General features: G+C 52.3%; 6 protein-coding genes across 6 annotated transcripts; 2 read left to right on the forward strand and 4 right to left on the reverse strand.

Moving 5' to 3' along the window:
• Positions 1–23: 23 nt before the first annotated feature.
• On the reverse strand, positions 24–895 carry SNOG_00522 (hypothetical protein; the record flags this gene model as incomplete). The annotated part of the gene is made up of 4 exons (XM_001791154.1): positions 24–372; positions 471–584; positions 645–719; positions 789–895. The coding sequence occupies 4 exons, from the start codon at positions 893–895 to the stop codon at positions 24–26; spliced, it is 645 nt and encodes a 214-aa protein (XP_001791206.1).
• A 3,492-nt stretch (positions 896–4,387) lies between these two features.
• On the forward strand, positions 4,388–6,406 carry SNOG_00523 (hypothetical protein; the record flags this gene model as incomplete). Its single annotated transcript, XM_001791155.1, has 1 exon — positions 4,388–6,406. The coding sequence occupies one exon, from the start codon at positions 4,388–4,390 to the stop codon at positions 6,284–6,286; it is 1,899 nt and encodes a 632-aa protein (XP_001791207.1). The 3' UTR covers positions 6,287–6,406.
• Positions 6,407–6,622: 216 nt separating this feature from the next.
• Positions 6,623–9,523, reverse strand: SNOG_00524 (hypothetical protein; the record flags this gene model as incomplete). Its single annotated transcript, XM_001791156.1, has 2 exons — positions 6,623–8,398; positions 8,459–9,523. 2 exons carry the CDS (start codon positions 9,521–9,523, stop codon positions 6,623–6,625), a joined length of 2,841 nt encoding a protein of 946 aa, XP_001791208.1.
• A 2,234-nt stretch (positions 9,524–11,757) lies between these two features.
• SNOG_00525 (hypothetical protein) lies at positions 11,758–11,940 on the forward strand (the record flags this gene model as incomplete). Its single annotated transcript, XM_001791157.1, has 2 exons — positions 11,758–11,786; positions 11,877–11,940. 2 exons carry the CDS (start codon positions 11,758–11,760, stop codon positions 11,938–11,940), a joined length of 93 nt encoding a protein of 30 aa, XP_001791209.1.
• Positions 11,941–12,028: 88 nt separating this feature from the next.
• Positions 12,029–12,381, reverse strand: SNOG_00526 (hypothetical protein; the record flags this gene model as incomplete). The annotated part of the gene is made up of 3 exons (XM_001791158.1): positions 12,029–12,062; positions 12,099–12,173; positions 12,329–12,381. 3 exons carry the CDS (start codon positions 12,379–12,381, stop codon positions 12,029–12,031), a joined length of 162 nt encoding a protein of 53 aa, XP_001791210.1.
• Positions 12,382–14,553: 2,172 nt separating this feature from the next.
• SNOG_00527 (hypothetical protein) lies at positions 14,554–14,954 on the reverse strand (the record flags this gene model as incomplete). Its single annotated transcript, XM_001791159.1, has 2 exons — positions 14,554–14,835; positions 14,865–14,954. 2 exons carry the CDS (start codon positions 14,952–14,954, stop codon positions 14,554–14,556), a joined length of 372 nt encoding a protein of 123 aa, XP_001791211.1.
• Between the last annotated feature and the right edge of the window lie 329 nt (positions 14,955–15,283).

Here is a 15,283-nt window from a genome sequence, read left to right on the forward strand (position 1 = left end):
CTCCGCCAGAGCCACCAGCGCCGCTAGTAGCACCAGTCTTTCCAGCCTTCCTCCATCATACTCTTGCTGCGATGCGAGTAGTAGTTGGTCGGTTCAGCCATTTCTGCCTTGTCCTGCTTATCTTGCGAAGGCTGCAGCTTGCCATGAGAGGGTGCGAGCTTCGAAGATTTGGAGCCCATGGCGTGTTTGTGGTATGTGGGTGACGCAGGCGCGGTGTTCGGGCTTGAAGGAGGTTGTCCAATATGTTTCGCCAATGGGTTTACGGTTGAGGAGTTGGGATCGGAGTTGGGCAATAGCTGGTTGCTGGGAGTAGGGGGAGGTGATCGCGGTGGTGAACTCGATGCGTGTCGTTTGTTGGACAATATTATCACTCTGCACGGGCCGTCAGCAGCATTTCACTTTCTATCCACCGAGTGGTGAATGTCCGATTAACGCGCGTCGCGCGCCGAACATCGTCAATTGAGGCTTACGGAGGGGCAGCTGGAAAGGGATCGTCAGGAGAATCATGTTCCTTTCCTCTAGCAGTAGGTTGACTTCCTGTTCGTATGCGCAAGTTGTAGCGCGAAGCAGTGGGAGACTTTTGACTATACGCATTTCAGCCCAGGCTCGTATTGTTAATTTAGACAGGGTCCGATTGCACGCACGGTGACGTCGCTTGGTACGGCTGAGCCTGTGGCGCAGTCGTTCCCACCTTGCCGTTTTCGGAGAGAATTATGACCCTACAGAATGTTAGTGAAATATTTACTTCCAGTATAATCATTCATGCTAAGGAAAACTTAACAACTTACGGTGGTGCCGCTGGTGGCTCCGGATCTGGCTCTGGATCTCCGCGTTGTTTGCTGTCCCAATCAGCGCGATCAGATGCAGTTCGCTTGGCGGGAACTCTCTCCGACATGTTATCCAGAAGCACACAAAAGAATTTGCGCAGGAATTGATGGAATCGTCTTTGTAGCAGCTTTCTCAATTCCTCACCGGGGAGATAAAGCACTTCAGAAGCCAGCTTGCTGGTTGTAGTATTGAGATGGTAATCTTGCGCTAGGGAAAGCAGATGTGCTGGTTGTTTCCTCAATGTGTGAGTTCTTGTATTTCCTGCCATTTTCTCTATTCAACGCCTCAAGCTCCCTCTTATACTTACCGACAGATCGATCTTATAAGCTTCCGGTGACGTACAGAGGTTAACAGGCCCGTCCCGATTCTTGCAAAGCCATGCTACCCACATACGAAGTGTTCTTGGTATTTGGCCTTATGCACCCGGCAGTCAGCCAGTAGAAGACTCAAATGACAAGCCATCTAAGTCGGGGTAACCGCAGAAGGCACACTCGGAACGATTCTACCTATGTTTGGTTTGGATGCACCCCGAGAGCAGGCTATAACGATCGTGATTGGTTGGTTCGCTTGTTAGTAAGACAGTGGACCGCCAGGTAATGAGGCTCAATGAACCTCGTTGTTGATGTTGCGAGATTGCCTATTCGAGTCGCGGGTCGTGAGACTTGATGCTTTCGACCAGTCTGTCGGGTAGGTCAGGCTTGCCATTATTCGCGGGAGGAGCGATTTGTGGTGCTTGAAGAGACGCAGCAAAAGCTGGGCAGGGCAGTGAAGCTGGTCGTAAGCGAGAGTTCGAGAATTACCATTGGCTGATCGAGCTAAAGGCCCTGTTGAATGCCTGGAAGGGCTGACTGGAGGTCTCGATGTAGCTATCATGGTATACTACCTGCAGCAGGCCTGCAGTGTGTGTCTTACTTGGAATGAGAAAACTCGAAGGGTTGTTGCAGTTGTTGTTGCAGTTGTGCGTCTAAATCTGGTTGGTCCATTTCGCTTGCATGAGTCGTGCTTGCTAATGTGCCCGCACCTCAACGTGTCTTCCGTCCTCCTTTCCTCCAGAACCACAACGAGTGCGAAATTGTCGACATCTTCTGTGATCAAAAGAGCATGACCTTCTGAGCTGTTTGTCACCTCAGGCCTATCTTCAAGCTTCTCAGCCACTCGCTAAACCCCGTACACTTGCCACAAGGCTAAGCCACACTGGTATCTCACCTCAGCAGGCAAACTATCTTCATCAACCCCTTGAATTTGCGACCGACCTGCATCATGGTCTTTCATCGGAGCTCTACTCCGCACATACAATCGGGGAAGTTTGACGAACAATCAGCCGCAACCAGCTCTGTCAGTTCACTTTCGCACTTCCAAGATTTGCAAAGCCAAGACCGATACCTTGTAACGTACAGTGATATTGCATCCAAGCAATTGATGGGCCAGAGCATGCCACTTCGGCGTAATATGAGAATAGCAACTCCTCGGACATCGAATATGCACGGCTGTTCCGTCCTCAGACATTAGGCCGACCAGGATCCTGCACTGTCGCGAATGACCAGGAAATCATAAGATTCGTACATCGAAAGTCGCAACATCATTCAGTTTCGAGACATGCCGTTATCATCATGCGAACTCGGCACCCGCGCCACGCTGACGATACCAAATACCGCGTCATTGCGCCGCTCGTATACTTCCTGTCTTCGTACCATTCGTATCTTCGTGTTCTATGTGCGAGTCGTGGCTCAAGCCTCCACATCAATCCAGACAAGCCAGATGCCAGCCAACAATATTGTCCCAGAAACATTGACTAGTGGATTATACCTCAAACTAGACGAACTCGATCTCATGCCCACAGTAATACGAATAGGGCCAACGTGCCGAACGCCCCTCTCTTCAAGATTGTTTTCCCCAGCCGGAGATGCTCTCGACATGCGACCGCCAGACAAAATTGGAAGAACTTTTGGATCCGGAGACCTCACGTGTGAGACTGCGAGATGTAGCAGAACATATTCGAGGAACATTGAATGCATATCCTGCACATCAAATAGGGGGAAATGTTCCGACTTTGAATCGCAAGCCTTATGTCAGGGTTGCAGCACAAGTACCGAGAGACTGTACTATACTTCCCTATGGAGGTTATTGCTGATGCTTTCGTACTTACGATAGCACTTGGGCTGACTTGCCGCGACTGATAGGGACAGTTTTGCCATTCGCACTGCATTTTCCGCTTCAGATAGGCTCAATTCACATACGTCGGCTCGCCTCAGCAATTGAAGTCTAGCAGCACGCAACGGCTAGCTGAGTACGTTTCACGGCACCGACAAGTCAGAGATTTCTTCTCACTGGTGGAGACCCATGGCCATGTCAGTTGCGGCACTTAGTTCATGTATTAACCCGCTTCTACACAATACGAAAACAACACATCTCAAGACCTCACATCGGCACAAAGTCACTCGGTTGTTGGCCAATGCGATATACCCCCCCGACGCAACCAAATTCTGAAGCTGTTTGAAGACGTTCAAAAGTCCGGGAAACAAATCTCGTTACAAGCACACATCAGCCATCCTAGAGCACTTGAAACTCTGGTAGTACAAGAAGCGAAATGCCTCATACGCATGAAAGGAGCGCAAATACGGGCACAAGCACCACCAATTGGACACGTCAATGACTCTGCTGACCTGTGCGCCGAGATTTGGCGTACGGAAGTCGGACTTGGCATAGTCCCATACTACATGTGAATTTGACGTGAGGAGGGCTGAGCACATGGTATTGACGAACGATCAAACGTTCGTAGAGCGAGACATGGGGCGGCAAAATTGCTTATGCACCCCTCTCCTGAAGCCTATGAAATATTCACTCGCGCATACGAGCAAGTCAGCGGATTGGCTTGCACTGTTCGCGGACCATCGATGTCCTGCTCAGCTGGGAAGGTGTCTATCGTGGGGGCTGAAGAAGTCAACAATGGGTGCGTCTTTATTCTCAAGTTTTTGCAGGCACACGTGCCTAGCTGGACCAGACGTGTGTTCTTTGCAGCTTATGATTCCCACGCTGCATGGTTCGATGAGCTCAGGCCAGCATTCGGTCAAAAGCAATTCTTCTTCGAGAAAGAGTATGATGGACTCGTGGGCCAAAGCGACTTTTCGTCAGGATAGATGAGCTTCGAAGCGTAGGAATGCTCTTGGAGTACGTTTGGTCATATGAACTGGGAGGAATGATCGGCTGGGTGTTGTGGAGAAGGAGGCTGCACTAGTGCACGGGTATCTCAACTCGCTAATCTCGCGATCGGGACGACGACGATTCAGGCACCATCTGCGTCATCGATCGGACCCTGTGCGTTCGCGATTTCAACGCGTCGCGATTCGCGCATCAAGAATATCTTCTTTCTTCTTACCTTTCAAAATACATCAATCGCCTTGTTGTGTAGTCGCGTTCGAAAAAACTTCTTTCTTCTGGTGTCTCCAGCGCGCCGTTGTCATCCGTCCCTCATATGCAATTTGTCCCTCGGTCCATCACCCGTATTAGAACATTCAGTGCCCCTTGTATATAACCCGAGAGCCTTGCAGGATTATCAAACATGCCGCCAAAACGTAAACTCGCATCTGCCATCCCACCAAACGCCGTGTCCGCGAAGAAGTACACGGACGTTTCTGGGGATGCACCAAACAAACGATCACGTATAGCGAAACCTGTCGCAAAAGCCTTCACAAATGGCGCGCCACCTATCGAATCGATTGCGAAGAATGGCGAGAACGGAGCTCCCGGCGAAGCTGTCAAGAACGAAGAGTTTGACCATTCGCGACCAGAAGAAAAGGCTGGAATCGTGGATAGGAGGTACTACCCGGCGGAGATGAGCAATGAGCGCTGCGCCATGTACAATGCCAGCGAGATCCCACGGCCAATTGAGATCTTGGAAAAGGCGTTGGCAGATACGAAACACGCCCGACAGGCGATCAGACTGGGCAAGGACGGAGGGAGCGGAGAGGCCGTGATACATTGGTTCAAACGCGACTTGCGCATACGGGACAACACTGGCCTGTCTGAAGCGGCAGCGCTCGCGAAGGAGAAGGGAATCGGGCTAATTGGAGTGTGGATAATGAGCCCACAAGACTGGGTGGCGCATCTGGTCAGTCCGCCGAAATGCGATTTCGAGCTGCGATCCGTCGAATTGATGAAGAAAGAGCTGGACGAACTCGACATCCCACTCCACATTGAAACAGTGCCCAAGCGAAGGAATGTGGCAAAGAGGCTGTTAGAATTGGCACAGGAGTGGAATGTCAAGAATATCTTTTGCAATCTGGAATACGAGCCCGATGAGCTTCGACGGGAAGCCCGTCTCGTAGAGCTCATGTTGGAGAATGGCATCGGCTTCAACCCTCAACACGATGATTGCGTAGTACCACCAGGCGCCCTGAAGACGGGTGGTGGCAAGCAATACGCAGTCTACAGCCCATGGTTTCGATCATGGGTTGCGCACCTGCATGCCCACCCACACTTGCTCAACGAACGTCCAATGCCAGAAAGAAACCTAGCGGGTTTTCGGGAGAAACACGCGGGTCTCTTCGACGCCAAAATACCAGACCTTCCCGAATCAAAGAGCCTGACCGATGAAGAAAAGACCCGTTTCCACGCTCTCTGGCCCGCCGGAGAAGCAGCAGCCATCGACCGCCTCGAACGCTTCGCGAGCGAAAAGATAGGCCGCTACCAAGCCACACGCAACTTCCCAGCCCTCAACAGCACAGGCCGAGTCAGCGCGCACCACGCCGCCGGCACGCTCGCCGCCCGAACCAGCGTGCGCATGGCGCGCTCCGCAAACACCTCCAAGAAACTCGACGGCGGCTCCGACGGCATCAAAACCTGGATCTCGGAAGTCGCCTGGCGCGACTTCTACCGCCACGTCCTCGTCCACTGGCCGTACGTGTGCATGAACAAGCCGTTTAAATTCGAATACACCAATATCGAATGGGAGTACAACGACGCGCATTTCACGGCGTGGAAGGAAGGGCGCACGGGGTATCCCATCGTCGACGCCGCGATGCGCTGCCTCAAGCACACCGCATACATGCACAACCGCAATCGCATGATCACCGCGTCGTTCCTTGCAAAGCACTTGCTCCTCGACTGGCGCCTGGGCGAGCAGTACTTCATGACGCACCTGATTGACGGCGACTTTGCGTCGAACAATGGGGGGTGGGGCTTCTCGGCCTCCACGGGCGTGGATCCGCAGCCGTACTTTCGTATTTTCAACCCTTGGCTGCAGTCGGAGAAGTTTGATGAGGAGGGCGACTTTATTAGACTGTGGGTGGAGGAGTTGAGCGGTGTGCAGGGTAAAGCGGTGCATAATCCGTATGCGGATAAGAAGGCTGCCGAGGTGGCGAGGAAAAATGGATATCCGAAGCCGGTGGTTGAGCATAAGTTTGCGAGGGAAAGGTGTTTGGCGAGGTATAAGGCGGGTATTGGGCGGAGTACGGCTTGAAGATAGCATGGCTAGATGTACACGTAGATGTTGAGTGTGGAGAGTGCCATCATATTGAGGAGTTGATCATGTCCCGGCACAGTTGTTGGAGATAGCAGGAACGAGACTGATTGTCTGTACAAAAACAGGGTATGCGTGTGTGACGCTCTCGAGCCGTCCCTGATCCCATCTTCACATCGATCCACCGACGTCTTGAATACACACAATCCGCTGTAAGCCGGCAAAGCCTCAAGCAATAACCTTGCGTGAAAAGCACATCATAGGGAACCTTCACCTCTACCTGTCCATAGCACACGTGAATGTCCCCAGGATTATGTATTGCATCTACGATCGCCATCAGTAAAACCCCTTCCTCACACCCCCCTTCCCCCTACCCTCACCCCAAATGCAACAAACCGACATACTCTCACACCAAGACTGAACCTGCCAGGCCTCCAATTCCTTTTCAACAGCAAGCACATTCCCCCCACCCTCCACCACACCAATTTCCTGCGCACCAATCGATTTCTGCGCTTTGTTCCACGCTTTCGATTGGATTTTCGTCGCGCGCCGCCATGTCCGCAGACTCGTCTTAGCGTTGAGATAGGCGGTGAAGTCTTCGAGGACGATGGGGTCGTACATGAGGATCTTTTCGTGCCAGGAAGGTTTGGACGGATCGCGCGTGGAAGGTAAGCTACGGATATGCGAGGTTATGGAAGGAAAGATGGAATTTTTGAGATTCAGCCATTCAAGATGCGCAGTTGGTATAATGTGCACAGGTACGATCTTAGAGTCTACGGAGGAGTCGGCTTTGGGCTTTTTAGCGCGCGTGGGGGATACGGAGTAGAGCGGGAGGGGCTGAGAGTTCTCGAAATTATGGATACGAGGCGGCGTAGGAGACAAAGCTTGCAAGGCTTCATCATCGGAGTCTAGAATCTCGTCAATGTCGATGAAGCGCCCAGAGCCTTTCGCTGGGGTCGTCGGCGGTGCTGGCGCACTCTTTACTTCCTTCCCTTTCGTTCGCTTGGGCTCCTTCGCAACGGCTGGAGAGCCACTTGTTGCTATTGCGGACTGCGACTTGGCTGGACAGCCACGAGGCTTCTTTGACGAACCGTTCATGGGATCGGATGTAGCTGGTGGCCGCAGTCTCGGCGGCGGATGTGTACTTGACTGAACAGACGTGTGCAGGATTTCGTCATCATCTGCAAAACTGTCCTGAAACTCCACGTTCTGGTTTGAAGGCGGAGGTTGAAAGTCGAAATCATCAATGTCTTCGAAAACAGGACCTTCCATTACGTGATCAGGTTCATCGTTGGCTTTTCTTTGCGATGTTCTTGATGTGGTGGGCGGGGGTGTTGGACCATCAGATGAAATGATAACGGGTGGCGCTGGCTCGAAGTCGTCGATATCTGCAAATGAGGGCGGCGCACCGTCCGGCTGGTCGTTCGTGCCATCCATCAGGAGCGGAAAGTCTTGGGTCCGATCGAATTCGGGTATGTACACGTCCTCCATGTGCTCGAGCATGCCACCTTCGACATCTCTTGAGCTAGCATCCCACAGGCTGCGCTTGCCTACGACTTTGTCAAGCTTTGGCCAACGTGGTGGAGGAGCAATCATGCCGTTGGAAGAGAGGTCGGCTTCTACTTCCGACTCCTTCAGTGCATGCTGCAGCTGTCGTACCAACGTCGGAGGCTCTTCGAGTGCGAGCTGACTCGAGGTACCGAAGAGAATGTCCTGCTTGTTCATACGCATCAATGCTGATCCTGGGCTGAGAAGCTTCTCGGCGATGTGCTTAGGCTTGGCAGCTGCTTTTGTCGACGCCTTCTTTGACCTGGCCTTCGAGCCAACTTTTTCTTTCTCGGAAGCTGGCTTAGATGTTGAGCGCTTGCGCGGTGGTTTCTTGGTAGGCGCGTCGCCATTTGGCAGCGACGCATCGTTCAGCGGTACCTTTGTAACCGCAGTGTGAGATTGGAAAAAGTCGCTGGCAACATCGGATTGGTCAAGTTGAGCAGCTCGGTGCTGATATTGTTCGGTAGCAATATCTGTAATGGTTCGCGGCTTCTTCTTGGGTGCTTTGCCCTTTTCCGGTGATGAGTTACGCGATGTCGTTTGATTGCCAGGAACATCAAGGAGCTACACCATAAGTCAGCTTTCTACTTTACAAAGAATCAATTTCGTCACTCTCGCACTGACCTCAATGCGACGTCGTTTGGTTGCCGCCATGGTACCTGTGGCCGAGTCTGCGACAGTAGATGCGACTTGGGCGGGAAGAGCCTGCGCATAGGCAAAGTTGGAGATCATGTGCGTGAAACCCCCGTTGTCAGCATCTGGCTCGATCTGCTTGTTTTCTTTGCCCACCGAGTCCGTGAATGGACTTGGTATTGCCGTATCTCGTGGTGGCGTCCAATCTCGCCTCCTTGATACTGCCTCGTCCAACTCCAGATTATTGATGACCGGATCTGGTGGTGGTTTCTTGGGCGCCCGCTTCTTCTTGGGCTTTGGACTTTGCGGTACATCCCAAATCGACGCTTCGCCCGATCCTACGTTCTCGGTGGTTGCTGATTTGCGAGTTGCTAGCACACCTGCGACGGTTTCATCACCCGTGTCTTCAGACTTGCGAAAATGTGCAGACTCGACACACGCCTCCTCCTGCGACTTCCCACCAGCCTTAGCCTTGGCAGCTTTGGGTTTGGTGACCCTCGTTCTCTTCGGCTTGGGCACCGCCTCTTCTCCACCTACATTCTCCTTCTTTGCGCGGGGTTTTCGTGGCTTTCCAGCTTTTGTAAGTTTCGGGACATCGACTACGGGCTCGTCTGAGGGCTCAATTGCTGCTGGAGCACCTTCGGCCGCGAAGAAGGGCGACACTTTGGCCGCTGGAAGCCGTAGTTCTGGGTCGATTATAACAGCCTCCTCGTCTGCCGCCTTGGGTTTCCGTGCTCTTGGTTTGGGTTTCGGTTTGGCCTCGCCATCTGCGGTAGACGTGGTTGCAGCCCGCTTCCCAGGCTTTTTCTTGGTTGCCGCAATGTTTCCTACATCTTCGGGTGACTTCTTCCGCGATTGTTCCTGGTCTTTTCCTGCAATATCGTCGTCAAAGTGCTGCGCAAAGTGTTCGGAGCGGACGAGACTGCCTACGGTGGCGAACCCTCGAATGGCGTCGGGAGGGATGTCGGCTTTTCGTGAACCAAGCGCCGACGCGCCGGATGTGTTTCTGCGTGGGCTGGCAGGCGGAGAGAGTGCGGGGAGCGGCGATGCTGGCATTGCGACGCGTCGAGGAGGGGATATCGGGCTGCCATTGAGCGGGGACGAAGGGGCGTACAGGTCGTGGGCTGGAGGCGAAGAAGAGAGGACGACAATGTCGTATGAGGCGCCTGCCATCCTCAGCCGTGGAAGGAGCCTCCAGGCTGCCACAGCGACCAGATTAGCAAGTGCTTCGTTTCATGGGTGAGTTGGGGTAGTCGCTTGACACCGAGCATGGGGGCGGAGCACGGGCCACAAAGTAGGGACGATCCGCCAAAGCTAGGTTTCACTACAACGTTAAAGACAATAATGTACACAGTGGATATCTTTATACTGGAATATGCTTGAAACTCAGGAACATTTCAATATAAGATGATTACTTGGCGCACTTGATGCTAACCAGTAGCAAGTTGTGGTCGATCACGTTGTCTATTACCACTTTCAACCGCGAATGAACGCAGTAAAGCTAATTAGTTTTCGCCCACTGGGGCGACCTCCCAATGCCAAGGACGATAATACGACTTGAAAATCAATAGGCGAGAGCAATGGATATGGGCATCGATAGCGGTAATAGCAACGACGATGACGGAAATCATGATGAAGTCGAAGATAATAATAAAGGCAGGTCGCAGGTGAGTGGAGATAACAAAGTATTTTAAAATTGTACCTGTACATTCTTTTAGTCCTTCTTTTACGTACCAAATACCTCTCACAATACACTTCCTGTCGCAGTCCCATGCGCAAATCTTCATTGATTGATGAGAGCATGATGACACACCCTCATGAGCTGTGAAAATGGTGAGGAAGTTTGCGGAGGAACCAAGTACTGTATATCGGCAGTTTAGCCTTCGCCGCGGCTGGCAGCTGAATAACTTAGCCAGCAATTGTCCACATCATTTATAGAAAAAGATGATATTCTGTGACCTCGAAAGGCCTTATATCCCAAGCTTGCCGACAGCGTGTGCCTTGCCACAGTTCTGGCGCCTGGTTCTTCCGAGTCTGTATATGGTGTGGTGTAACGCTATCTCGAATTACTGTACCGGCAGGTTGTCATCGATGATGTGTTGCGTACGGCTTTAGGTGATATTGGCAAAATCGCTGAGCTTCTTATTTGGACGCATGCTGTCTATGTCGGAGACGAAGATGTCGGGAGGGGGAATAACAAAAAAGTGAGCACTCACCGAGCATAGATGACAAACGCCACATGTGCGCGCGCGCCCGAATGACAGGACGTCAAGAGCCAGTAAAGCCGCCAGTTGACCTTCGAGACGGCTTTGGGAAACGTTGGCTGCCGGAAAACCTGACGCGTAGGCACACACCCAACATCCAGAACTTGGCCCATGCACTCAAATATCCCGCAGGGTGGTCGATCCGGATCTTCCTATATGCCGCAGTTGTGACGGCTTGGGTGGGTGGTGTCGATCTCGTAGTTGTTGAGTTTCCAGACCCCGGGAGATCTGTCCGAAGCTGAGGTCCATGGGTACGGGTGTTGTGGAGTTGAGCCGCTCGTGTGAGTGGGGTTGAACGAGAGAAAGAAACAAAGAAAGCGAGTGGTAAGATGGAGGGGATCGATAGTTCAGATGGGCGCACAGAGTTGTTTATGCTTGGCAATAATTTTGGAAGCACCCTGGACCATCTTGAGCAGAAGATGTCCCAGCAACGCAAATCACTGCTAGATAATCTCAATCTCTCTTTAAGGTTCCTTTACATGAGTCCTTTCATCGCTTGCGTCTGCGCCCTCATTCAATTGATCTCACCCGTCGAGGGACGCGGCCTCGGGGATGCTCAAGACACCATCTCTGACCGTCCAAAGCGATGGACTCGAATTCCTCTGTTCCCAGGCGTGATAGTTCAGAAGCTGAGATAGATACAGCTCTCATGAAGCTTATATATTGTCTTGTGGGCATGTGCTCACTTGACGGTGTTGTTAGCGGGTAGCGGGGGTTACGGAGAAATCTCACCAATGCTCCTTCTCCTCCACCACCACAATAACATCACCCTCCCAACTTCAAGCCAGCTGCCTCGAAGACTCACCTAAGCCTGCATATCGGTAGGATTGCTATCGTAAGTCTTCCAACTCTTTTGCTGAAGCCTGATGACCGTCGAGGGGTCAGGGCAGTATCGTTTGACGTCTTGTCACAGCGGCAAGCACGCCCGACACTACCTCACCAACTCGCCCCAGTAGAGACAGCACTGAGATACTGATGGATACTTATAGAGCCGGCTCTGATACCTCATAGGCGGTAAACAAGGCCATGGCTGGCATCGCGCGTCGTCTACCAAGGTATGTAGTGCGCTGACCGAATTTGCGGCCCCGCGGCGACGAAGAAAACAATAACGACCATTGAACCGAGATCGCGCTCCGGTGGTCAAGATTTGCAAAATACCTGGACCTGTGCCAGACAATGGTTGTCATGGCGGTCGCTGCCCGGACTTGAATCGTTGCCAGACTCGGTCATAAGACACCATCGATTGGCCTCCGCAGCCGCTAAAGGTAGGACTGCCGTCGGCGCAGGATGCCAGGAATCACTGACCATAACCGTTTGAGTTATAGGAAACTCTAATTACTATTAGCATACCAGGACGAGCAACATACCCTACCTGAACGTCGAACCGGACATCTCGAGGACTCGAAGACACCCCCGAAACTGGACCTGCGCTGCCAGGGTGTCTATCCCGGATCAGTAACACATATTAAGTGAGGCAAGTGGGCGTATCCAAGCGCGATGCTGAGGTTGTCGCAGCATCCAACGCCCGTTGTGAAAGAGATGGAATGTCCGGAGGTCGCTTTAACCTTCATGCCCAGGACAAGATACCCAGACGTACTTGTCAAGATGGGGCTGGAGTAGCGAGGCGACATTGATCTTTGCCGCAAACATTGCTGCTCTCATGTTCCGTGGCGATACTGGGTCGCTTTGGCGGAGTGTCTGAGGTACGCTCCTGCCAGCTCGTGGTACCTAGTCCTCACAAGGCGGAAGAGGCAAGCGATGTCCGCGACATGTCGGAATGGCGGTATAAGTTGACGCCAAATGAGATGAATGTATCATGTTAGATCGATGATGACGCCTCTCGGATCGCTTGCATCTCCGTCGGTGCCTTAAGAGGCAGACAAAGATGTCATTTTGGATCGATGGCAATGCTTTTCGTATCGCCTGCATCGATGTTGGCGCTTTTAGAAGCGAACAAACATGAGCCATGTATTCTGGCTGGTGTACCTCGGATAGTACAGCACTTGATGAAAGTATATGTGTCGAGATGAGCTTGGCTTAATGACACTTAAGAAGTGATCAGCTTGTTCCATGGCGCGATTCTTCGGCCACAGCAGCCTCGGCGAGATCCATCACGAATGATGTCAACAGCATCGCGCCCAGCGAAACCAGCTTGATCCGCCAGGGCTTGATTGTGGTCAGCCCCGTGCGATGGCGTGGGTCCGGGCGCGTTGAGTTTGCTGTCCGAATTCTCCAAGAGTATGGAGACGTGGGTTCGGATCTTGCTTCCGAGTTTCAGTCACGACAAGAATGTTTCAGTCTCCTGTGCCGAAGGAGTCGTACATGAAGCCCAGAGCTTGACTCAACAAGACTCGCCCGAGGTCGATCTTGTTTGACAGCAGCACTTCTGGAATTAGACAGTATCGCGTTTCAGTCATTGCAATCTCTTGGGTATGAGGGCAACTTAGTCTAGTCTCTCGGAGCCTCATCTCCCGCACAATATCCACAGCGTGGCATGTAAGTCAGCAGGGCTTGATTCAACAGGAGTTGATCGGCTTCAGTCCTCCATGACAGTATCGCTTCTTGTCCAGCCTTTTGCATTTTTAGTATCCAAGCAGGAGAAATGCGAGGCATGTATTGTTCTCATCAAGAGTTTGGATCGGTATGACTTATGTCTGTTGTTCCCGCCTAATGTAACCATGGTCAAGTGTCATGAGAACAGACTCTCCGGGATGAAGTAGTTTGAATGACCCCAAAGAGCGCTTGCGTCGGCCGGTATGAGTACTACCAGTCCTGCCCGATTGCTCGTCTGCATAGTTGTCAGCATTTGCAAGAACACGAGGTGAATTGTACTCATCTTTTACGGTGCTTGTGGACGACCAACATCTATCAGGTTTGAGGTCAGTTGGTAGCAGTCACCATCAAGCATCACACAGCACACATCACGATGGAAGACCAACGAATGGTTTGTGCAAGGATGTTCGACTAGCTGTGGTCTACGTCACCCTTTCCGACTGCCTAAACCCTCAAGAGGGCAAGGACGTTCGGCTACCGGTCAAGGCAGCCTGCTGAATCGCAGTGTTACCCCTGCCCTGCTGATGCAGCTTGGGACTCCCTGGCTGGTGTCTCCCACGAGACGGCTTGACTTGCCTTGGCCAGAGACGAGGAAATGGCCGCTCGCGCGCATGATAGCGGAGACCCAGAGTTCATCAGAGCTTCGAAGTTCCGAAGATGTGTGCTTCATCCAGATGGTCTCTGTTTCTGAATCGATAGAGGGTAGGCGGCCCGGTACGTCCTCTCCAAATGGCCCCGCTATTACGTTTGCAATTGACCTCCTAGCCTTTCTGGTCTTGCCGGGTCAGCATATCCCCCACCTGGGATGTGCGTCCTCCCCGGACAGATCGACGAGACTCCGACCACTTTTTCAGTAATTACTCCACAATTCCTGGGCGAAGTGTTAAGCAAATGATCAAATTATAAGCAGCGGCAACACATACTATTTCCATCTGCCGTGGGCAGCCACCAGCTCCTCAAAGACCAGTACCATTCGTATCATTCTTCGTACTTCCTGAACTTCCAACTGTTTGCACTCCATGTGCTTAGAGCTGTCAGGCTGGCACAGTTGAGTTGCTGAGCGTTGCGAGGCAAGTTGATAGCATACCAGAGGAGTCTGCCAACATATGCTCATCGCTCAGCAGGCCAGGAGTATGAGCTGAGGAGTCAAGCTATGATCTCTTGACCATGGCTAGTGTGTAATGGCTTCTTTGGATTCGCGCCAGAGCTCGGTCAGACCGATGCTCGATTACTGCGACTAGATTTCCGTCTAATTGCACAGTTGCATCCTCATGGCGCTTGCTTGTTGCGCATGAGGTTCGACGTATCAGTGCTGCAAGAAAACATGCAGCTGAAGTAATCGGAGATGACTTTACGCGACAGATGTATGGTGTACTGACCAGTGACGCAGCGAGAGATCTCATCATTCTTACGAATGAAACCTTGGTCATCGATCACCAGGTCTTCTGCATTTTCTGAGGCGAACAGCTCAGCGGCCTGAAACTGTATGGGATCCGGCACGTCATTGTCACTAACTGGCAAAACGGCAACGTCCTCGAGCTTGGTGTAGGCCTACTCTTGGTGGGAGTGAAGGGCCTTGCTTGTTCGGCGTGGTGAGCGTCGATTGCACTCGCGGCTGCGGAAGAACTTGGCTGAGAAGCATCTGTGTTATCAAGTGCACCGCGCCCCATGTTGGCTAGTCGATCGATTGTGTCTTGTGTGCTGTTAGATCGGGTTTCGTGTTTGTGAGATCCGTCTTGAGCATGCCCGGGTTTAGCGGCTCGCACTTGAAGTGTGTCGCCACTTTCCAGTTATGGAAGCCTGCTCGGCGCATCATGCCACTGATGTGGCTCTCTGAGCAGGTGCTGATAGAACGCCGCAAGTCTTTGGATCTGATCAGCTTCGCCGCGACCAGAGGCACTGGTTTTGCTCTACACACACGGGCCGGGACGTCTGTGTTATTATATGCACCGTGTCGTAGGACATCGAAGCCAAGGATGATGTCAGGGATACACGGCTC

This window comes from Parastagonospora nodorum, assembly GCF_000146915.1.
Source record: "Parastagonospora nodorum SN15 chromosome Unknown scaffold_1, whole genome shotgun sequence".
In the NCBI taxonomy this organism is placed as follows: domain Eukaryota; kingdom Fungi; phylum Ascomycota; class Dothideomycetes; order Pleosporales; family Phaeosphaeriaceae; genus Parastagonospora; species Parastagonospora nodorum.